Source organism: Acomys russatus, chromosome 9 (genome assembly GCF_903995435.1).
Source record: "Acomys russatus chromosome 9, mAcoRus1.1, whole genome shotgun sequence".
NCBI classification, from domain to species: Eukaryota; Metazoa; Chordata; class Mammalia; order Rodentia; family Muridae; genus Acomys; species Acomys russatus.
This window is the reverse complement of record NC_067145.1, coordinates 45,326,063-45,350,778: the sequence shown is the minus strand read 5'-3', so window position 1 is coordinate 45,350,778 and position 24,716 is coordinate 45,326,063. Positions and strand designations below refer to the sequence as shown.

Below are 24,716 nucleotides of genomic sequence, written 5' to 3'. Positions count from 1 at the left end.
GAATGTTTATAAATGTTTGATCATTTATAGCATATAAACAAAAATCCATAGCAGAACAAACTATATAGCATATTATTAGTGAGAAAGTGTAATAAATCCTTTAACAAACTGATCCATGAAGTTACAAATTATACACTTTAAGTTTTGTTGTTGTTGTTGTTTTAACTAAACACATTATACAAGAAGCCCATGACAAAAATTTCTCAGGCAATTACATTTAAAAATTCTACTTGTTAGGATATGGCTCTACTTTACAAAGTTTTATTATGACTTAAGTGCTATATTTTTTTAAAGAAGGATTTTTTTAAATCATGTGTTTTCCTTGACATAAAAATAAATCAAGCACTAACTAGTGACAGCACAACTATTAGAATACGGAGAACATGTAGAAAACTAGAAATTTCTATCACTTGAGAAATAAATGTCTGGAATTCTATATAAAATAAGGGAGGCTGGGCCCGCTGATTTATCACCAATACTTACCAGTTGCTTTTCCAGGTAGATTGACCAAACCACAGCATAATGACCCACTGTGAGAATAATGAACAAGAGTAATGCCAGCTCAGCATTGCTCATCTTTCTCACTCGCCTGTAGTAGAATACAGGCTGTCGCCAATCTGGAAGTCCATTGATCAGAATATCATCATACCTGTGGTAGCAAATATAACAGTTTTTCATGGAGAGTTTAAGATAAAGCAAAACCAAAGCAAAGCTAAAGAAAAACTTCATTTGCACCCATATTTAAAAAGAGTAAAATTTCTCTCAGAGACATAACATCTATGTAATTTATTAGAATCGCAGTGCATATTAAGTCAAAGCATGATTATGTAGCTTCAGTAAGGCCTAAAGAGGCAATACCCTAGACACAGACCTCACCGTTTACAGCACCCAGTCCTGGTCTGACATGCTATATCTGTCTACACTGTCTGTGGAAAATTCTCTACCACAGAGTCAGCAACAAAACACAGGCTCTTATGAAGGAAAAAAAATAAAATAAAATCTGAGCTATTTGAATTATCTACTATTTGAATGAATTAAACATTACTTGAATCAAACTTAGGATATATTTTTCTGCTCCACACTTTTATTTTTACCCTCATGATAATAGTAGTTGAATGTTGAAATATCTATATACATTATTTTATTAAAGCTTCTTAATGACATAAATGAGTGCCTTAAGATTTTGCAGAGTTCATATTCCTTTAAGAATTAAAAAGATCTCAAATTAGAGAAGGACATGAAAACAACAAATGTATGTCAGAGCTCACAATAAAACTGCTTATTTGTAAACACTTAAGTAGCAATTTCCTCATTTGCGGCTTGTGCTGGAAGGAAAGAACATCAATATATAACAGTTTTTCCTTATAGTAGATTTAAATAATCATTCTTGGTACAATGAGGACAAAAGAATTTTTTTAAAGTAAAATTTCAACTGAATTTAAATGTATGTCAGTTTTTAATATTTTTAAGGTTAAAATAGAGTAACATTTATGATTGTGAAACTCAAAATGATCACACGCACTGTATGCACAATACATACAACTGTTAATCTCCCTTGAACACAAGTCATTAAATATTCTAATGACGCTATTTCCACAACTAAACCTCCACTGAAAGGCCTAATTTGGTGCAACACATGGACCAAAATATTTTAATTAAAAATATTCTGAGTTAGTTGCAGGCCTAGTTACAGGGATAGAAACAGGGCCTGTACTGTCAGGCAGCTCAGTAGAGCTCAGTAGCAGGGTTTTCTCAAGTCAACTGACCGATCTAGAAATGAGTGTAGCTGCTAAACTGCTAGCCTCTACATGCAAATCAATTTAAATGTGACAACTGCAGTAGCTACTTTGATAGTTATTAAATTGATACCTTGGAGATATGCTAAAAATATAAAGAACGTTTATTATAGAAAACTTTTTTTCAGTAGAAAAATACTAGTTATTAATGTAAACTATAATTTATTAGCCAATCTTTAAAAATGTGACTTTTAAATCAACTTTAATTATTACTACTATTAGATCAGAATATCCAAGTAGTAAAAGAAAAGGACATTTACAAAAGCCAAGTTACAATATGTTTTTGTGGTGGCAAGGCCAGGCAAAATTTGACATTAAATATTCTCTTTTATTCAGAGAGTTCCTTGAATACTGACTTCAAGATATAACACATGACCTCCTAGAAAATTTACTTCTGTCTCCAGAATTTTATGTTTAAATCTTTTATAAACTGGCTAATTTAGATCCAGACAAAAAGGTGTCAGTTAGTGTGTCATAGGATCACAGCACTCAAATGAGGTTCAGTGAACATCAAGTCCCACATTTATTCTGAATCCGGTTCTACATCAGATTTCATGAGGAAAAAATAAGGTAAATGAAAGAAATCATTATTTTCAGGAATATCTCCACTGAAATAACTTCTAAAAGGTATGGCTATTCAAAAAAAGTATTGAAAGATATAGAGTTGATTCCTTGTTAGCATTTATAAAATATTAAACTTGTTTTGTATCTGAACTGAATTGGGGAAAAAATGAAGTTACATTCACAACTATCAAATATTTCCTCACTATCACTGGGGAAAGCTACTATTTTTCTATCATACTTATAAATTTAGTATATTTACTATACAACCAAATTCAAATGAATGGGACACGTGAAGCAGCAGATATTTACTCAGCTGTGTCAGCACTCTAAAGAACAGTGTCTAGGGATTAAGCAGATAGTCAATGCTGTATTGATTTTACCCTGGTGAACACTATGGCTCACACAACTGGCCATTTGAGGAAAGACAGCTTTTATTATAGCTCACTTTTAACAATGTATGTTGTTAAAAGATAAATTACTACCTTTCTGACGTGACAGTGAAAAGTCAAATATACTTCTTAAAATATACATAGAAGGACACTCATAAGTAATTTAGGAAAAAATGTGTTGACAACACAAAATTTACATCACTTTACTATGTGTTTCTATATTTAAATACATACTGCTTAAATGCTCTGTAACTGAGATGGATACAAGCTATTCTTAAATCTGCATTTAAGCCAGATAAAGAATGTGTGAATGTATAAATATGTTACAAGTTAGATGGAAGCAAATCTCTCATAAAAATCACTAATACATACAAATAAAAACTGACATGGAATTTATAAAGGCATCTTCTTGGAATTTAAAGCACTAATTGAGCAGTTCCACATATCTAACATATGGTCTAATGCACATTTGCTTCATTTTGCTTTCTTAAATACACATGATAAACATAAAATAACATTGCTCAATCATTAGTGAGTTCCACACTAGAACTACCAGCAGAAACATTTATATTAATTTAAAATAGCAACAAAATAGTAAAATAGAAACAAAATAAAAATCTGAGTGGTAAAATATGAATAAATAATTCTAGCATTTGTCAAAACTAAATTTCCTATCATACAGAATTAGAATTAAAAATTATAGTTTCTTAAAGATAACAATTTCTCATTAGGTCAGATTTTAAGCCTTCAGTAAAAATCAGTTGTACAGAGATTATATAAACAAGAAACAACACTAAATTAACTGATCTCGTGTGTGTGTGTGTGTGTGTGTGTGTGTGTGTGTGTGTATTTGGCAAATCTATTGTGAGACACAGCATTTTATATAATGTATATGTGTCTAACAGCTTCAATTTAGGAATAGTCCTAAATTAGATTTCTTATTTGAGAATAAGAAATTTGAACAGATCTGTAATGAAATTTACATAGCTTTGTCATTTATAAAAGTTTTAGTAGATTAAAGTCAATGCCATATTTTAAACTTCATTTGTACATAAGATGATATTCTCTGGTAAACTGTAAAATGTTTAAGGTTTACAAATGTAGCAGCAATATGACTTGCATAATTAGATTAATAGAAATACTAGTTTATCAAGTGTTGGGGCACACACCTTTAATCCCAGCACAGTAGGCAGAAAAATGAAGATCTCTGAGTTCAAGGCTAGCCCCAGCTACATATAGAACCTGTCTCAACCAAACAACCAACCAACCAAACAAACAAAAACTAATTAAAATTTATAATAAACTTAAAACAAAAGTACACAGATTGATATTATCTAAGTATAATCTAATGCACAGGTAGTAAATAGTTTTCAAAAAAGTATGTAAAAATTTGGGGAACTTGTGAGGAAATTTGTGTTGGATCATAGGCTGCTAGTCTTTGTTGTTGTTGTTGTTGTTTGAGACAGGGTTTCAAGCTGCTAGGCTTTCAAAGGAGCAAATCTGTTATGGAGTTGGGGAAAGAATTGTGTGATATGATTCTCTACATTCACCAGGAAAATCTGTTAATTTCATGCTATAATCTATGCCTTTGAGGAATGGAGAACTTAAAAGTTGTCAATTGTTCTTCTGAATCTGCCTTAAGAAAAACTGTCTGTACAAAGACTTTTATGCAATGTTCATAGCATCTTCAACACAAAGTATTAAAAGCCATAGGTCCAGCAAATGGAAAATCAATAAACAAAAATATTCACACAACAAGACAGTATTCAGTAATAAACAAGAATAAAGTATTAGAATGTAGGACGGTATGAATACATTTTAAAAAATGTTATGCTAAGAGAAAGGAGCCAGATGCAAAGGACTAGACAGTTCATGATTCTGTTACTATGAAATAAACAGAAAAGACAAATGGATTAACACATTGAACAGATGTATGATTGCCTAGGCCTGGAACTCAAGCAAGAATTGCCTATAAGCGGGCTTGTGATATGTATTTCTCAGGATGAAAATGTCTGAAGACTGGATTCTGGAGAGAGTATGTCCAACTCTGTACAGGTACTGCCACTGTACATGTCACTGGATTATACACTTACAGCAGGCGATTCTCATGATGTGCCATTTATACCTAAATGAGGCTATTACAAAACAAAATGAAATATGCCAATGTCTAAAGAAAAAAAATCTATTCCATTTGTTAACTTATTTATTGCATGCTATCCCCTTTCCCACCTAACAGTCCATCTAATTTCAACAGCACAATTACATGTCTGGAGAATAAACAGGAAACATTTCTATGATAACTTTCCAAACTGCTCATGCTTAGGTTATTATGTTAAAGCACTTTCTCAGTGAATATTTACAATAAAGAGCTGTGCCCACAAAGTGCATTTAGCGAGAATAGTAAGAGATGGAGTTTTAGAAGATGCAGGTGCCTACTCTTTCCTTTTTAAGGAATTAGGAGTCTTACTGAAAAGATCTATAGACATGCCTCTCTGCTATATATCTAAATACTCACAGGTCACCTGGCCTCAGGCACAAGCTTTAAACCATTGATTCTCAGCTTGATTAGTTAAGACTTTTGCCTCAAGGAAAACCAGTTACCAAAGAGTTACTTGTCCCTCAAGGGGTATAAATACTACAGATGTTTGTGTAACTGTCAGGTCCATTTTTGTTCCCTGCTAACACTAAAGTAAGTATAAAAAGGACATTCCTGAAGAGATTCTGTCAGATGAGACTATGTTAAAACAGAAACAATGAATAGGTAAGAAGTGATTTGCTGTGAAAAGACAGAGATTACTTTAGTAATTAAAAGAAGTCATCACAAAGTTTACTGACTACCTAGACAACAACCAGCAAAAAGACAAACTTTGATGGCAAAGATGTCAGCAGAATAAAGCAAGCCATCTTTACAACACATTCTTGATGTGTGAAACAAAACTAGAGGTTCACAAAAGGAAATGTACTAGAATAAATGTACAGGATAGATGACCTAAACTAGAGGAATGCCTGGACCAATGCCAGTGAGTCCTTGTTGTAAAGCAAAGAGCTTTAAGACAGTATATGAATCCTGTACTTTACAACCTAACCTACTGGAGTATTCAAATTAAACAGTTAAGGCAAGAACCAAGAAGGGTAGCTAACATTTTAGAACACAAAAAATTATTCCAGGCCATATATCTGAAGAAAACTTCAGTTGTCACATGGTGTAATTCTGGGGTTTGTCTATAAGATTGTGTTAGCCACATAAACAAATCAGATATTTAGGTCTGCCTTAGCTTAAGTTTGAAGTGAGTTGTTTTGTTTAAAACATTACCAAATTTTGATATTGTCGACATGGCTTTCACAATTACTGTCTCATGATATCAACCTGTTGGACTCCAGCCAGCATTGTTATTGTTTTTCTTTTTTCTAAAGACTAACAGGTTCAGAATAAAACAAACAAAACAACCAATCTATTTTACCTGCAATGATTTGTGTGTGTGTGTGTGTGTGTGTGTGTGTGTGTGTGTAACTTTTGTTTCAGTTGTATGTGTCTCAAAGAGTAATTTGAAATGTGTTTCTTACTATGGGTCTCTGAAGACCTCACAATTGGGTCTGCACTCTAGACACCCTACAGCACAGGGAAGGCTTCTCTACGTCACTGGCAACATGAGCCCCTCTGCGAGCACGTGTATTACTGCACTTCGGAAGGGGCAAAGACAGGTCTGAGTGAGGGACCGCCCCTACTCTAAGGTTAACAGATACACAATCGCTGTAGCCGACTTAGGAAAGAAAGCAAATCATTAAAGTCTAACAGTATATACCTGGGCTGTCTGGGGGTGAAGAAGCATCAGGAAAGTATATTTAAGTGATTACTAAAATGATAACCTCAAACACTTAAGGAGAGGTTGTGAGAGTAGAGCCCACTAGATACAGAGAGGAGCTACTGATGATACACTGTAAAGATACTGCATTTGGCTGAAAGCAAGTCTACTGGCGTTGCCCAGGACATAAAGACCCATGTTAAAAGTCCATCCGTCCTTCCTTCCTTCCTTCCTTCATTTTTGGTTTTTTTGAAGACAGGATTTCTCTATGTAGTCCTCTCTTTCCTGGACTCACTTTGTAGACCAGGCTAGCCTGGGACTCAAAGAGATCCACCTGCCTCTGCCTCCCTAGTGCTACGACTAAAGGTGTGCACCACCGCCACCATGCCAGGCTTGAAAATTCTTTTCTACTGACGCAAAACTTGCTAACTTTGTACCTCATCATGATACTAGTCTGTAAGTAGTGAATCAGCCTAGGAAATGTGTTCAAAAGAAATGAGTTCTGCTCTTCACTAGACTGTAAAATGGTGGATTTCTTTTTTGTTTTGTTGGTTTTTCGAGACAGGGTTTCTCTATGTAGCCTTGGCTGTCCTGGACTCACTCTGTAGACCAGGCTGGCCTCGAACTCACAGCGATCTGCCTGCCTCTGCCTCCCGAGTGCTGAGATTAAAAGCATGTGCCACCACGCCCAGCTAAAAAATACATTTCTTTGAAGAAACAAACAAAACCTAACCTGAACAGGACTTAATTATTTCCTTTTAAAAGCTGTAGCATGAAACTTGCCTGTCCAAGTTCAAAAACACAAATGAGCACTCACCTCTGCCTTCTCTCATCATCCTTTAAGACTTCATAAATGGCCACCAACTAAAACAGAAGCATTATTTTAAAATATACATACTTTAACTGTAAGAAATCATATAGAAGGATGAAAGCTCTAAAAAGTACATGAAGAAAACCCATGTGCCCATTTATGAAATAAATAGTAAAAGTCCAATTATAAGTAACATTTTATGTTTTTGGAAGCATTTTAGTAGTTTAAAAACTGCTTGATAACAAAATAAAATTTTGTGAAAGGTATAAAAGTAATAGTTTACCTTAAAAATATCTAAGAGTAAGAGCATAATATAGACAAGAAAATTATGACAATCATGATCCTCCAATAACTAAGAAACTCTAAATAACATAAAATGTTGATCAAACAGTATTCCATGAAAAAAAAAAAACCAAATTTGAAGATTATACATTTAGACTAGTTTATGTTCAAATGAAAATATCCTACATTTAAATTAATATTTTTAGCATAAACATATTAATACAACTGTCCCTATATATTTACATATTAGTAAAACTGCATTTTACTTACTTGTCTAAACTGAGTTTCTGCATTTTCATCTTTATTCTTGTCTGGATGTAAGGTTAGGGAAAGCTTACGATATGCTTTTCTGATGTCTGCAGATGAAGCATCCTGGGTTGGAAGGGGGAGGGGGAAATACAAAGCGAACTTTGTCAGAAAGAGAAATTCCCAGAACCTTGTTAAGATCTGAGAAGACAGCCAAGCAAGTGCAGGACCCCAGGCAATGTAATTTGAGCAATCAGTCTAACAGCCACACTATGCAGCTAGCCTGACCCACATGACTGAACAATTATTCAATCTAATTTGGCTCTCCTCTTAACTTTTCATTACTATACAGTCATTTAAAGAAGTCGGTATTTGGCAAAACTTTGCAAACACTTGCCTCCCTAAAATTAACCAATAAATCTTTTCCAGTAATTAAGATATAAAAAAGAGACAAATTAAAAATTAATACATCTGTGTGACATCAAAGAACTTTATTATTTACTTGAGGATCCTAAAACCAGTTCTGAAGCCTAAGCTTATATGTATAGTTTCTTTACTGCTATTTATATTAAAGTTACCATCCAGGAACAATTTATAGAATCCCAATTTCACATGTCAAAAAATATTGATGTGAAGGGAGGTAAATTTACATTTATTTTAAAAAGTTATAATTACAAACAGTTTTGTACTTTAAAGGGCATTTCTACCATTCTACAGTCTGCATGGTCTGGTTTAAGGAAAAAAAAAAAGTTGCCCATTATTCATGCATTACTAATACAGTTTAAAATACATACAAGGTCACAATAGATTAGTGCTTCAGATTAGGTATATGTTAACATAATAGTAACCTTGTTGTGCAGATACAGTTAGACATTATTTACATGGCTAGAATAAATACACACCAAAGTTCAAAACTTCATTTCCATTATATTTAAAAACAGATTCTTGAGGCAGTGATAGTAAAATAGCTTATTACATTTTGTTTGATAGCTATTTGTCCAATTAAGTACTAAAACTATTTTACTAATAGGCTCAAACAACTGAAAACTCAAACCAATACATAAAAAATCTATACATAAGGGGCCAAATAGTTTTTAAAGAAAAAGATTTGGAGTAAAAAAGAAAGACTACAATTAGCCTGTCAAAGCTTTCCTTTCTAAGACATTATTTTCATGGTCAGTGTTGCTTCAGGCTAGAATGCTACCCTAGGTCTAAATACTTCCATGATTTATGGAGGGCCTAGAAGCTATAAAACTAACAGAGTAAAACCTGCAGATAATGTTTGTATTATTTCATTTTAAATTTACTTAAGGAAAGGTTGTACTTCCCACATCAGATAACAGGTAAAACATGAAAGAAAGGGGTTATTTAATGGAAATGTGTGATGAATCCTTCTGTCATGCAAAGAGGGCATGTATCAAATGAATAAACAGTCTCTAATTAGAAATGTAGATATAATTTTATTAAATTAATACTGTATCAAAGAAGAGCCAAAAGCAGATTTTTAAATAAAATACAAGTTTATATTTTTCCATTATAAAATCACGTACATTATATAATATCTATGACTTAAAAATAAAAATGATTACTGGTTACTCAAGGCATTTCCTTGCTTCTGGTCTTGTCTCCTCCAATTTTCTGCCACATTATGCATTCCAAATATAAATATGGCCAAATTGTTCTGTTTTCAATACCTCCAAGAGTTTTACTTATCTTCAACAACTGCTTTCCTATCACATTAACGTTATCTCCCAGCCTTGCTGGCCTGTCCTGCTGGTCTCCCAAATAATTACACTTGAGGGTACAGTTCACCATCCTTGTGTTCTTGTTTTTTACTTGGCTACAAAACCAGACTATCCTCTCCTAAGGAGTTGGCCTCTCAGGCTACTAACACAAAAAAGTCTCCTCTTAGGAACCCATCCAGCATGGGTATTTCACCAATAAGGTCTACTGTAAGTGAATATGGCTTTTCCTATCTAAAAAGACATCCCCTGGACAAGTTGTATCTTGAAGTAACACACACACACACACACACACACACACACACACACACACACTTAATGTAAGGTATTTATTCAATATTAATTTTAGTCACATGCAAACCTCTTGTGTAAGTACAGTTACTTACTGGGCCCATTTTACAACTAAGTAAGGCAGGGAAAAACTAACACATTCAAGTTATACTGTTTACACAAAAATGAAGACAGAACTCAACCCCCCAAAACATATCAATTCGGGATCAAAGCTATGTTGGCTGTCTTAAGATTTAAGCTTAAATTAATAAAAAGAGGAAGCTTTGGGGAGACAGTGAAAGTAACCATCACAATCTTATTAATTTGATAAATACTGGGAGCATATTAGCCACCAAACAGTAAGGTCTGTCCTACAAAGTTCTGCCTCTTCCTCCTTAGGTTGCTGGTGTTTGAAGTGAGGTCTCGCTATGTTGTCCAGGCTATCTTCAACCTTCTGGACTCAATTGATCACCATGCCTTGGTCTCCTGAATAGCTGGGGATGCAGATACATATCAAACCAGAACCAAGCTATGACACTATAAGTTTTAAAAGTAAAGCATCTGCTGTGTGCTGGCTTCTCTAAAGCACTCTATATCATATTTCTACTAGAGACTTGAATTCAGAACATTCTTCTATTAAATTTAGCAGAACAGACCATTTAAAATCTCTTTGGCTTATAGGGGAAAAAACTTGGCATCATGATAGGTGAGCTGACCATTGTTGATGTCAAGAAATGCACTACATTAATTTGCCATGACTCTATTCCTTCTAAATGTGATGTAGTTCACTAGCAGGAAAAATATGAAATTTCTTATCACTTGAATACTCTGTAATGAAGAGACATAATGTCACTCAACACTTTTTAATGTAATATATGCTCGGCAAAATGGAATACTGTAATGAAACATCAGTGAAAAGGCAGGAAAGAAAACTCTAAGGCTTCCCCATCACAGAAACAGTGAATATACTGACAAAACTGTCAGAATCAACTTCATCTGAACTCTGGAAACAAATCAAAGCTATGGCAATCAGGCAAGCACTTAAAATGGCATGAGACTAATTCTCAGTAAGAGTTCTGAAGGCTCAAATCTCCATTCATGGTGTGAGTTCCAGTATAGGAAAAAGCACAGCTGACCCTGTTCTCAAAGAACTGTAATTGTTTTGACCCCTCTGTCTACTCTGCCATTTAAAAGACTTTCCATTAAAAAAAAAATCAAGTTTACAACTCTGAAAGTGTATACATAACACTTGTCAAGAACGTCTAAAGGAGACCAATGATGAGTGCGGAGGCTAAAGGCCCTTACAACCAAATCTAATCAACCCGAGCTGATCCCAGATGCCACAAGATAGAAGGAGAGAACCAACTCCCTTAAAATTTCCTGATGTCCACAAGGGTGCTGCAATGTGTGTGACTAAATGCATGTGTAAAATACTTATGGCCAGGAACCAGAGGCTGGACATCCCAAAATACAACTGGGGGAAAAAAAAAAAAAGAAAATAAGAAGGAAGGAAGGAAAAAGAAAAAAATGAAAAAGTCAATGAAATAATTCCTAATAGCATTCTACAACACTCATAGATGGTGCCCAGCATAATTATCATCAGAGAGGTGTTATCTTGTTATCTTAGGGTTCTATTGCTATGAAGAGATACAATGACTGCAGCAACTCTTATACAGGAAAACATTTAAGAGGCTGGCTGGTAGTTCAGAGGTTTAGTCCATTATCATCATGGCAGGAAACACGGTGGCATGGAGGCAGACATGACACTGGAAAAGGAGCTGAGAGTTCTACAACTTGATCTGCAGGCAGCAGAAGACAGACTAGGCCTAATGTATAGGAGACAGTAAAACCCACCTCCACAATGATACACTTCCTCCAACAAGGCCACACTTCCTAATAGTACCACTCCATATGTGCCAAGGATTGAAACACATGAGTGTGTGGGGACCATGTCTATTCAAACCATGACAGGCATCATGCAACAACTAATGGGAACAGATGCAGAGGCCCACAGCCAAACATTAGGTAGGGCCAGAGGAATCCCCGAGAAGAGGGGAAAGAAGGATTGTAGGAGCCAGAGGGTTCAAAGACACTGCAAGAATACCACCCATAGGATCAACTAAACAGGGCTCATAGTGCTCACAAAGACTGAAGCAACAATCAAGACCCTGTATGGGTCTAAGCTAAGTCCTCTGTTGTAGAAACTTTTGTTTCTTTAAAAACTGTTATGTTACATAAACATGTTTTTGTTTTGTGAGATATAGGGGCTGCTCCAGTTTGTCCACAGCCGTTAACAAACTTGTGAGAGGGTATATGATCTTTGCCAGGTGGAAAACATCCTGATGCAGATGCTGAGAGGGTATAAACATGAGAGCCAGAGGGTTGGGGGAAGGGGGATGGAGATTGGCGTAGGTGAGGGAAGGAGGGCTGTTAGAAAAAACATTTGGAAGAGGAAGAGAAGGCTGTTCCTGTGTTTGTTGTTGAGGCTGAATGTCCTGATGACTGAAATTGGTATTGCCCCAAAGAACTCAATGACCCTAACAGCAGGAAGTAGCCAGAGAAAACTCTGCCCCTTCTCCCCACTAACCTTCTTTCTCTACTACTTGGTGTTGGGGTGTTAGAAGGGACTGGGGTGGAGAAGGGACAAATAGATATAAGAAGCCAAAATAAAATAGATTTTAGAAGTATGCCTACACTCCTCTGCCACAGTCCTTTTACTAAGTGTCTTTGAAATGCTCCCTCATAATCCTTGGAAACTAGAAGACCATGTACATGTCTAGAGAGAAGCATATGCTCAGAAAGACCAGAGAAGGCACTGACCTTCTCACAATTGGTCTATCTTCAAGCTCTGTGTAAGCAGAAAGCACAGTCTAAGAAAGAGTTGTCAGTACCCAGATCAGCACTGAAAGCATGCTCTAAGAGTTCAGTTCGTTGGCTGTGGTGGTTTGAATTATAATGGCCCCCACAGGCTCATATATTTACATGTTGAGTCCCCAATTGAGTTGTTTCAAAAGGTTATGAGGTGTGGCCTTGTTGGAGTAGGTATGTCATTGTTGGAAGAGGTTTGTTGCTGGGGGTTTCAGCTTTGGGATTTCAATAGCCCAGTGTCTTGTCTGTCTGTCACTCCCAAGGCGGTCTCTCTCTCTCTCTCTCTCTCTCTCTCTCTCTCTCTCTCTCTCTCTCTCTCTCTCTCTCTCCTCTCTCTCTCCTCTCTCTCTCTCTCTCTCTCTCTCTCTCTCTCTCTCTCTCTCTCTCTCTCTCTCTCCCCCCCACCCCCACCCCCCTCCCGTTGTCTATGGACCAGAATGTAAATCTCTCATTTACTGTTCCACAAGCTTCCTGCCATGATGATAATGGACTAACACTGAAACTGTAAGCAGCCCCAATTTAATGCTTCCTGTTATAAGAGTTGCCTTGCTCATAGTGTCTCTTCACAGCACCAGAATAGTGATTAAGACATAGGCCAAGACTGGGGCAGTCTCATTTGTCTGCAGCTCACTTCTCTGTTACCTTTTCTTTCTCTCCTCTTCCATGTACCTTAGAGATCCCTGCCAAACCATTAGCTAAGTACTAATCTAAGCAGAGTCCAATGGTGACACACATCCAAGAATGGACATTTTATAAACTTAGTTTAGAACAGTCATTAGACAAATAGCACAAACTCTGGGAAGGTGGGAAATTATAATTGCCATGTTATATATTTAAAATGTCTAGAAGTATACATTACATTAAAAAACTGACAAAGCATGCAAAGAAAAAGGAAAATTTGTTGATACACAGAGTGAAAAAAAATTAATAGCTGCTGTATGACAGTATAAACATTGGACCATTAGAAAAAGGCTTTAACTCTTAATGTGGTCAAAGAGCATACATAAACAACTAAAGAAAAATATGAGAACACTCTCCAAATCAGAATATCAGCAAAAAGATGGAAAACTTTAAAAAGTTCTAAGCAGAACTACTTCTGGACTTTAAAAATACAGTAAATGAAATGGAAATTCACTAGGTTAAGCTCAATGGATCTGCAACCGCAGAAGTTAGACTCAATGATCATGATAAGTCAGTTGAGATTATCTGACCTGGAGATAAGAAAGAAGGATGAAAGAAAAATTATATCCCAGAGACATTTAGGGCATTGTGTAGAGTACCAACATGTATGTACTGAGTTCAGGAAGGAGAAAGGAAGAAAAAAGGACGAACTCCAAAAAATATTTGAAGAAAAAAGTGAAAATTAAAACCTTTTGAAATACATGGATCTATATATTTAAGACTAAAGAAACTAAGTGAGATAAAACACAGAAACCCAACACAGAAATCTCAACAAAGTATAAAAAAAATCAATGGCAGGTGTGGTGGAGCACACCTTTACTCTTAGCACTTAGGAAGCAGAGGCAGAGCATCTGAGTTGAAAGCCATTACAAAAGAAAGCACTAAGCGAAGAACTGAGAACAAGTAAGACACAAGCATGCCCCATACAGCTATGCATGTAAAACAGATAAAGTAGCTAATAGGCAAGATGGATTAAAATAAAATTTTTAAAAATTGAGTTTCAGAATAAACAGATCAGAAAATTGTACTCTAGAATACAACAACAAAAAAGCTTTTTAGGGAAACATATTTCCATTATGTTTAGAATGCTCAAGACTGATACAAGAAATTCCATAAAATACCAAGATTTTATTACTGGTGGGGACTTTTGTATTGATGACTCAAGGAACATTTTGATTCACTGAAAGTTGATTATAGACTGGGTATGCTGGCAGAGGCAGGTGAATCTCTCGGAGTATGGCAGCCTGGCCTACAGAGGGAGTTCTAGGATAGTCAGGGATACACAGAGAAAGCTTGTCTTAAAAAGTGCTGATTATGATTATTTTTTTCTCCTTTAGTCTGTCTGTCTTCCTCCACTCCCACCGTGTGTGTGTGTGTGTGTGTGTGTGTGTGTGTGTGTGTGTGTGTTGGGGGTTATTTGATTTGGTTTGGTTTGAAGCCTAAGATGGCACTGGATTTGATAAATTGCTAAAGTTGATACATGGGTGCTGCTGGGATTAGAGGAATAAAACTGTATGCAGTGGTAGAGCTCAAACCCAGGTCTCCATGCAGTCAAGGCAAGCATCTACCGACTGGGTTACAACCTCAGCCTTTTGTTTTGTTTTGTTGTTGTTGTTGTTGTTGTTTGTTTTTTTGAGACAGGCTGGTCTTGAATTTGCTATGTTGCAAGCTGGCTGTTCTTTAACATCCCCCCCCCCCCCGCTGAGATTACAGTTATGCATCACCACATACAGCTATAATTATTTTTCTAACTTAAGGCTACTGAGTATTAAGCAAAGATAAGATTAAATAGTTATTTTTTCTAAGATAAAAGAAATTACTAGTCAAGTTAGGAAATATTTTGACACAAAAGAACAAATCATGACAAAACTTATAATGCAATAAAAACACTGTTTACAAAAAAGTTTGTTATTAGAAATGCATTTTTGGAGGAATAAAGAGGGACTAGAGAGGTGGCTTAGCAGTTAAAAGCACTTGATGCTCTTACAGGGACCTGAGTTTGATTCCAAGCACCCACATCTCTGAACCTCCAGCTCCTTTGATCCATTGCTTTCTTCTGGCTTCCAAAGCACTGTATGAGCACATGTGTGTTTGTACACACACACACACACACACACACACACACACACACACACACACACACAAAGTCCTGTAGCTGATCCTCTGAATTAGAAGCAAACAAACAAAAAATCTAAAAGTGAAAATTGGAAGAAAGGGAAGGCAAGCTCTTAACCTTCTACTTTGTAAAACTATGTTGATGAATATTAATAATTAATATTCAATCATACATTTAGTACAATCTTATTTATTCATTAACCAAAACCTATAGCTCTTATGTTCATAGTGAACAAAACAACAAAAGATTACATCAAGTATAATAGAAAATGATTCAATCAAGCAACGTAGTAAACATGAAACCTAGGAGACAGCTGCTGGCTTAATTAACAGCATGTTCTGCACTGTTTTATGTTTGGTTGGGTTTTTTTTCTTAATAAGGTGAATAATTCCTAAAAATAACAATGAGAAGTAAGTATTCAGCCCAGTAACATGGTAGCTTATATCAAGATTTATGTACTACACGTACTGTATTGCTATACTTTAACATAACTGGCATAGTGAGAGGTTTATTTACACTAGCATTACCACCACCATATAAGTAATGTGTTGTGCAGATGTATAGCCAAACTCCAAGCTCTTGGGTATACATATACGGAGTTTTTCTTGATTGAATCATTCAAGGTGGGAAGACCTACGTTAAGTCTGAGCCAGCACTGAATCACCAAAGGCAAAGTGATCATCGTTATGATAATGGGTATCATAGGCAAAGCAATGTCCACAATGGACTGACCCATAGTGAGCAGCAAAAGCAAAGCGTTTTTATTCTAGTATGACTTACATGGATCGTTGGTTCTAGCTAATCAGTCATGGTGTTTCCAGAGGTGATGTAGGTAAGAAGCTGACTGCATTTTTTTGTTTGATCTGGATAAGCAGAGTTGTGGCAAGAGGGAATCTCAGCTGGTGAATCAATTTCTAGACTTGAGAAATTGCAGTTTGCAAACCCAGAACCACTTGAATGAAGACACGGAAAGGTCCCCAAAGAAAGACTTTGATGAAATACCTAAGAGTTTTACTGTTAGTCTTTCTTCCATCCTTTCCCATAGGGACCTACGGCCTTTTACCAAGGCAGCTGTACATTGGGGTAAAGGAAACAATCCAACTTTCCAAGATCTAATGGATACTGAAGCTGAATTGATACTAATTCTCAGAGACCCTAAGAAGCATTGCAGCTCTCTGGTTAAAGTATGGGCTTAAGGAGGCGAGTTGATTAATGGAGCTTTGGCTGAAGTCTGACTCACAGTAGGTGCCTGAATTCAACCTATTGTTATTTCTCCACTTTCAGAATCTATAGTTTGGACAGATATACTTAGAAGTTGGCAGAATTTCCACACGGGCTCCCTGACTGGTGAAGTGAAGGCTATCATGGCTGGAAAGGCCAAATGGAAACCACTGGAGTTCCCTGAACTAGGGAGAACAGTGAACCTAAGATACCATCAAATCACAGGAAGACTTACAAAAATTAGCGCTAGCATTACAGGACTTGAAAGATACAGGAGCAGTGGTTCCCAGATATCTCTCTTTAACTCTCCTGTCTGCCAAGTGCTGAAGGGAAATAGGTCATGGAAGATGACAATTGGCTATCAATAACTTGAAATTAAGTAGTGACTTCTACTTCAGAAGCTATATGCAGTGTCCTTAATTGAGCAGATTAATTCACCTCCTTGTACATGGTATGCAGTTATTGATCTAGTAAATGCCTTTTTTTTTCTATCCATAAGGACCACTAGAAGAAATTTGCTTTCAGCTGACTAGAATATCAGTATATTTTTACAGTTTTTATCTCAAGGATATATTAATTATTAGCAACAGCTGTGGTGTGAATGTGAAATGTCTCCCACAGCCTCATGTGTTTGAACACTTGGGTTCCTAACTGGTTGTTCTGTTTTGGAAGGTTGTAGAATCTTTAAGAAGCGGAGTGTAGGGCTGGAGAGATGGCTCAGAGGTTAAGAGTACTAGCCTTTCTTCCAAAGGTCCTGAGTTCAATTCCCAGCAAACACATGGTGCCTCACAACCATCTATAATGAGATCTGTTGCCTTCTTCTGGCATGCAGGTGTACATACAGGCAGAACACTGTATACATAATAATAAATAAACTTTAAAGAAAGAAAAAAGAAGTGGAGTCTTGCTGAAGAAGTCATCACTGTGGCTGGGCCTTAAGTTTTTACAACTTAGCCTATTTCAGCTCTTGGCCTTCTGAATGCAGACACAATGTGACCTCACAACCCTGGTATCCCTACCGTGATGGACTGTATCTCCTTAAACAGTAAGCCAAAAGCAGCTTTTCCTTTAAGCTGTTTCTTCTTGAGTATTTGCTCACAGAAATAAGAAAAGTAACTCACACAGTAACTAAAATATTTTTTAAATACAATACCATAGCAATTTACAAATAAAAAGGTTTTTTAAGAGCAAAAATAAAAGTTTAAATTACAGATTGCCTCAAAATTAATAAAGGGAAATATTTTGCATTAAAACTTATAAGAAAAAGTTAAAGAGAGGTAAAGTTCTTAGAACACACAAGTACCTTTGAATGTTATTTTAACAAAATAAAAATGAATGAACCAATTACCTAAACTAAGGAGTAAACACAGAAAGCAAAACAAATGAACAAAAGACCCAAAAGATAGTAAAGGAGTATAAACACAAATGCTGAAATTAATGAGACAGAAAGCCAGAAAGGCTAGTTCTGTACCAAGCATGCTTAAGACAAATATATAGGATAGAACTATGCTACTATTATGAATAAGGCTTCTATGAACATGGTTGAGCAAATGTCCTTGTTGTGTGCTGGAGCATCTTCTGGAAATATTCCAAGGAGTGGAATAGCTGGGTCTTGAGGAAGCCGTATTCCCAGTTTTCTGATATAGCACCAGATAGATTTTCAAAGTGATTGTACCAGTTTGCATTCCCACCAGCAATGAAGGAGTGTTCCTCTCTCTCCACATATTTGACCACGTCTCCTGGATGGGGAGGCCTGGTGGTACTCAGAGGAAGGATAGCAGGCTACCAAGAAGAGACTTGATACCCTATGAGCATATACAGGGGGAGGAGGCCCCCCTCAGTCACAGTCATAGGGGAGGGGAGTAAGGGGAAAATGGGAGGGAGGGAGGAATGGGAGGATACAAGGGATAGGATAACAATTGAGATGTAATATGAATAAATTAATAAAATTAATTTAAAAAAAAGAACTATGCTACTAGTAACTTAAGCCCAAGTTTCCTAATTGGAAAGTGGTCTTACTTCCTTTACCTGCCTTCCCTCTATTTATGTACCTTCCCAGAACAAAGCCAAAAGCTGAAAGCGTGGCCCAGAGAGGGTGTAGATATGACATAGAACATTAAGTCTGTCATATCTCATACAATTTTAGGCACTAAATCCCCTTCAGAGACAGACTGACTAGTCGCTAATTCCCTTTATAGGGCTCATTTTCTGTTGTGATTCTGAACTGTCTTGTTCTTGAAGTCTCTGATTCTGAATGTGACCCTAGAGCCTTGTCCTCACTGTCTACTTCTGCATCCCTTCACCTCTTCACCAATGCTGTTAAACAGCATCCACTCCTGCTAGTGTGCTTCTGTTTCACAGTCAGGAAACTGACAAAGATGACTACAATCACTGCAAATGTTTCTTTGAAAACATGTCACACCAACAAAACCAGACAGGTGCCCATGCCTACAAAGCCAAAAGCCAACGAAGCAGAAGCATGGCTTCCATGTGCTTAGTGGCCATTATGTATAGAGCACTGGTACTGCAGCATCAAAGCACCTCAGGAGGAAGGAACCCATGTCCTGACTGACACTGTTTATATCATATAGAATATTTCTTTTCTCCTATTATTCTCAAATTTTAACAAATAATCTCATATGGTAAAAATTAAATCAGAAAAAGGGTTATCTCCATATAGATTTAAAATATTCTGTAACAGTTTTTATGTTCTCTTCAAGGATTTTCAGGGTGAATTTCTAAACTATTCCTGATACAAACTGTAAATCTTTAGAAGATGGTAGATAATTCTTTCATTTCTAAGATCCTACTGGAAAGTTCTTGGAAGCTCCCTGTCTTCATTTCTTTTCTATTGCTGTGACAGACACTCGGACCAAAACATAAGCAGTCACTCTTCTGCACTGTCTGCTCCAAACTGCCACCCCGTCCATGAAAAAGACAAGTAGGGCAAAAAGAAAAAAGAATATGTACAATCTGAGGAGAAAAAGCATTCCAGGAATGTTAATGCTGGAGCCAAGGCTTGTGCTGAAAGAAGAAAGGAAAAGCCTGATCGGAAATGGAGGAAAGGGAACGGTGCCCTCAGGGCAAGATTTCAACCAGGTAATACAGCAACTTGTGAAAAGAAATGGCCTGAGGAATACTCTGTTCCCTAAAAGTCGAGAACAAATTAAAGCTCACACAAATGTAATTCAAAGAGGCCAGGCTCCCTCCTAGCAGGCCTTGGCAGTGTTGGTCATGTGATTCTAGCTTTCGAGTCATGAAGGATACATGAGTAGAGGGGGTGTGGGATCTTCCTCTGTAATTAAGAAGAATTGCTGAGGCTGGGCAGATAGCAGAGGAGTTCCTTGCATGGAGGCCCTGAGAGACCATTGTGTGAAGCTATAAAAATGAAGCCTGGAACACAGGTAAGCCTTAGAATATTGGAAATAGCGGGGCTAAGGAATGTCTTCCAGAGAGAGCTGTGCACAAAGAGGAGAATGGGCCCATGAGACAGAATTGTGTTACAGTCAACAAAGCTGGAAGGGCAGAGCAATTTAAGCCCTTTGACATAATACAAAAAGTTACAGAATTTGAAGTTTGCTTTGCAGAGTTTTAATCTTGCTTTGGTCCATTATTTCCTCATTATGCCCCATTCTTCCCTTTTGGAATGGAAATGTATATTCTGTATCAGTATAAACTTGCTTTTTTTATTTTACTGGGGGTTGCAATTAAGAGACTGTCCTTGAGTCTCAGAAAAGACTTTGGATGTTTAAACTATGTTGAGACTATGAAAGACTAATGGGGACTTCTGAATTTGGATTAAATGTTATAGTGCTCTTTCTTTTAAACTCTTACTTTATTTGGGGTGTTTAGTCTTCACCCTCCCTTCCAACCACCCAACCCTATGTAGAAGAAAGAAGATTAGTGGGGAGAGGGTCCCCTTTACTTCTCCTGGCTGTTTAGGTTCAATTTGGTTCTTTTGGGCTATACCCATCTCCATCAACAGCAAATGCAGCCAGCAGTCTCCTCCAAGCTGCTGTGCCCCAAAGCATACTTCTACGTCTGTCTGCTCCAAACTGACACACTGTCCATCTCTGGTCTCTTCAAACTGTTACACGTCACAGGCTAACATCATCCACCTCCTCACTGTATGCTCTTAGTTATAACCTCTGTGCCTAGACCACACCCCTCTCCATGCTGCATGAGGAAGGCTATTACCACCTAGCAAAAGACATTCCCCTCATGAGACAATTAATAGGTGTGGACAAGCTAAAGCTCAAACTAACATTTCCACACTTGAGATTAAAACATATTTACATAATACAACTGAGGTTACAAAGAAACCAAAACTTCCATTACAAAATGTAGTTTTGATATAGTCATGAGCCTATCTCAAAAAGATGTCTCCTGAACACAACATGGCCATTTACACATACAAACTCACTATAGCCGTGGTTACCTGCACAACATCCACACAACATTGGGCCCTTCAACACCAGGCCCTTCAGATGGAAAAGGGGATCATCTGGCCCCACACTTCTCTGCAGGGCTCCAGGAAGTTAATGGTTGCTTGAAGAAGGGTGTCATTTTCTTCAGTGGTGTAGCCACTGAAAAGTTGCCCACACTCCGGTACACAACCTCCCACCATTGTTTATACAGCAGCAATAATTAAACCTAATGGATCAAACTTACAAAACAAGACATGAAAGTAGGAGAGGGCTTGATGGGAGGTACAATTTCACCAAAAGAGGCAGGCAAGATAAATGATGGTAACAGAGGTAGTAGGGTGTTCCCCTCCTGCCCCCCGTATGTGTGTGTCTGTACAACTAACTATAACTTACAAAGATTATAAAATAAAATTTTAAGGAGAAAGGAATTTAGTCAAATTTGTAGGAATTTGTAACTCCACTTTTGCAAAGGCCATATGGGGAGTCAGATAAAAATCATTGAATTTTAAATTCTGATTTATTTATTTTAAAGAGTGAGTATAAAGCCTAATTGGGTTGGGAAATTATGGCCACAAGTAAAGCAGAGAATTATGAGAAAAATAATTAAATGTTTTAATGATAATTGGGCAAATGAGAATTTAAACTAGAAGTCTGATGTGATCTAAGAAACAAGATGACAATGCAGGTGTTGGTGACTGAAGACCTAAGTGATGTTGGTTGCTGTGGGAGAAAAGAATATGGTAATAAAAAGACTACTGCAACGAGCAATGGTAAGTAGTCAGTATTTCAAACTCTATGAAAAAGATTTAATAGACTATTCTCCAAATAAGTAGTGAACTATAGTCAATATTCTGAAGTAAAAACTATTAGAATAAGGCACATACAGTAGAAATTATCAAGTGTAAAGTTCTATTAAAAACTATTCTTGTGAGATCCAAGATGGCGGCGAGCAGTATGGACCGTGTTTGGAGGCTCCAGTGAACAATTCAGAAAATTGCACAGATTTCTGAGCCAGGAACACTGGGGTCCCCACACCACAGCAGCGGGAGTGCTCCACGGTTCGGAGGGACCAGGGTGCAGAGGACCTGCGTGCCCCTGCACACGGGAGGAGCGCGGATTTTCTCGGATCGGAGCAGCAGCGGCAGAGGCAGCGGCAGCAGCAACAGCGGCACCAGCGTCAGCAGCGGCGGTGGCTGAGGTTTGCAGCTCATAGCCTTCCTGTGGAGGCGATTGTGTGGTGGCTGGTGGGAGTTGCTGCAGGAGAGGGGACTCTGGGCAGGATTTAGGTCGCGTGGTGCCTTGGGACCCAGTCTGGACTCGGCGGACAGTTTGGCCCCAGAGTCCCGGGTTCTCGCTCAGCTCAGCAAGCAATTCTGCCCAGGGCACTGACTCAGAGCAGCCACAGATCCCCTGCTGTGGCGCAGACTGGGCAGAGCACTCAGTTTCACCCTAGGCACCACCACAGCTAAGCAGCAGCTCCCCTGCGGTGACACAGTCTGGGCGGAGCGCTTGGTTCCACCAGCGGCGCTGGCTCAGCGCAGCCACAGTTTTCCTGCTGTGACGCAGGCTGGACGGAGTGCTCGGTTCCACCGGAGGCGCAGGCTCGGCACAGCCGCAGTTTTCCTGCTGTGACACAGGCTGGGTGGAGTGCATGGTTCCACCAGCGGCGCTGGCTCAGCGCAGCCGCAGTTCTCCTGCTGTGACACAGGCTGGTTGGAGCGCTCAGTTCTAGCAGAGGCGCAGGCTCGGCACAGCCTCAGTTCTCCTGCTGTGATGCAGGCTGGGTGGAGCGCTTGGCTCCACCAGTGGCGCTGGCTCAGCGCAGCCGCAGTTCTCCTGCTGTGACGCAGGCTGGGCGGAGCGCTCAGCTCCACCGGAGGCCCTAGATCGGCTCAGCTGCAGTTCTCTTGCTGTGACGCAGGCTGGACGGAGTGCTCAGTTCCACCGGCTCTAAGACTCTGGTTGGACACAGTGTGCAGTTTGAATCCAGAATTCCTGGCTGAGCTTGGCGGACAGTTCAGGCCCTGAGTCAATAACTGACCACAGCACGCACTTTGGGCCAAAAGCCCCTAGCTGAGCTTGGAGTGCAGTCCCAGCCCAAAAATTCTGGCTGGACCCTGTGTGCATTTGGGGCCCAGAATCCCTAGCTGAGCTCGGCAGACGGTTCAGGCCCTGAGAATCTAGCAGAGTTCGGCCCGTGGTTCAGGCCCAGTGGTTCTGGCTGGACTTGGCAGGGGACACAGAAGGCTGTGGATACTTTGGCCTGACCCAACGCTCATTCAGAGACCCAGAATGATTGCAGGACCCACAGCACAGGGGAGCTGAGAATCACTGGATGTGAGAGCCCAAAACAACAGGGCTAACCTCCTAACATCCACACCAGTGAAGCATTAGAGCTTCCAGCCTAGGGAAATCGTGAGAAAACGAGTGAATCTATCATCAGACTCCATCCAACTCTGGAAGCTACCCAACAAAAACAAAGACGGCAAGATGTCTAAAGGACAGCGAAAAAGCATATGCAAAAAAACCCAAAACAACATGGCGTCTCCAGTTTCCACCTATCCCAAAGAAAACAACGCAGAGAACTCAAATACGACGGAAATACAAGAAAATGACCTCAAATCCTTAGTAATGAGGATGGTAATGGAGGAAACAAATAAAATTCGTAATCAAATAGAGGAAGACGCAGCCAAACAGGTGAGAGACATAAAAGAAGCACATAAAGTGGAACTGGAAAAATTGCAGGAAAATGCAAACAACCAGATGAAAGAGATAAATAAAACGGTTCAAGCTCTGAAGGCCTATAAAGAGGCAATGGAAGAAACTCAGGAATATACAAAAAATCAGATGAAAGAAATAAAAAAATCAGTTCAAGATCTGAAAATGAAAATGGATTCAATGGTAAACACACAGACAGAAGAAAAACGAGAACGTGAGAGCTCAGAGAAGAAGGCGAGCAACACAGAGGTGAGCTTTTCTAACAGAACCCAAGAAATGGAAAAACGAATCTCAGGTCTAGAAGATACAATTACAGAGCTTGAAGCAACCATTAAAGAAAATGCCAAATCTGGAAAACTCCTGACACAAAACATCCAAGAGATTAAGGACACCATGAAAAGAAGAAATTTGAGGATAATAGACATTGAAGAAAGAGAAGATATCAGACTCCAAGGCCCAGAAACTATTCTCAACAAAACCATAGAAGAAAAATTTCCCAATCTAAAGAAAGAGATGCCTATAAACATACAAGAGGCCTACAGAACACCAAATAGAATTGACCAGAAAAGAAAAACTGCCCGCCACATAATAATCAAAACACAAAACATACAGAACATAGAAAAAATATTAAAAGCTGCAATGGAAAAGGGCCAAATAACATTTAAGGGCAAACCTATCAGAATAATACCCAACATCTCAGCAGAGACCATAAAAGCCAGAAGGGCCTGGACAGAGATCCTGCAAACCCTAAGAGACCACAGATGCCAGGCCAGACTACTTTA

General features: G+C 38.2%; 1 protein-coding gene across 1 annotated transcript in view; it reads right to left on the bottom strand.

Moving 5' to 3' along the window:
• Nucleotides 1-24,716, bottom strand: part of Dnajc1 (DnaJ heat shock protein family (Hsp40) member C1) — a 185,267-nt gene that overhangs the window by 93,621 nt on the left and 66,930 nt on the right. Inside the window, exons 2-4 of the mRNA XM_051151273.1 lie at nucleotides 7,916-8,017; nucleotides 7,370-7,416; nucleotides 484-649 (exon numbers count right to left, since the gene is read on the bottom strand). Of these exons, the coding sequence (XP_051007230.1) occupies nucleotides 484-649; nucleotides 7,370-7,416; nucleotides 7,916-8,017 (315 nt within the window). The remainder of the gene's footprint in view (nucleotides 1-483; nucleotides 650-7,369; nucleotides 7,417-7,915; nucleotides 8,018-24,716) is intronic.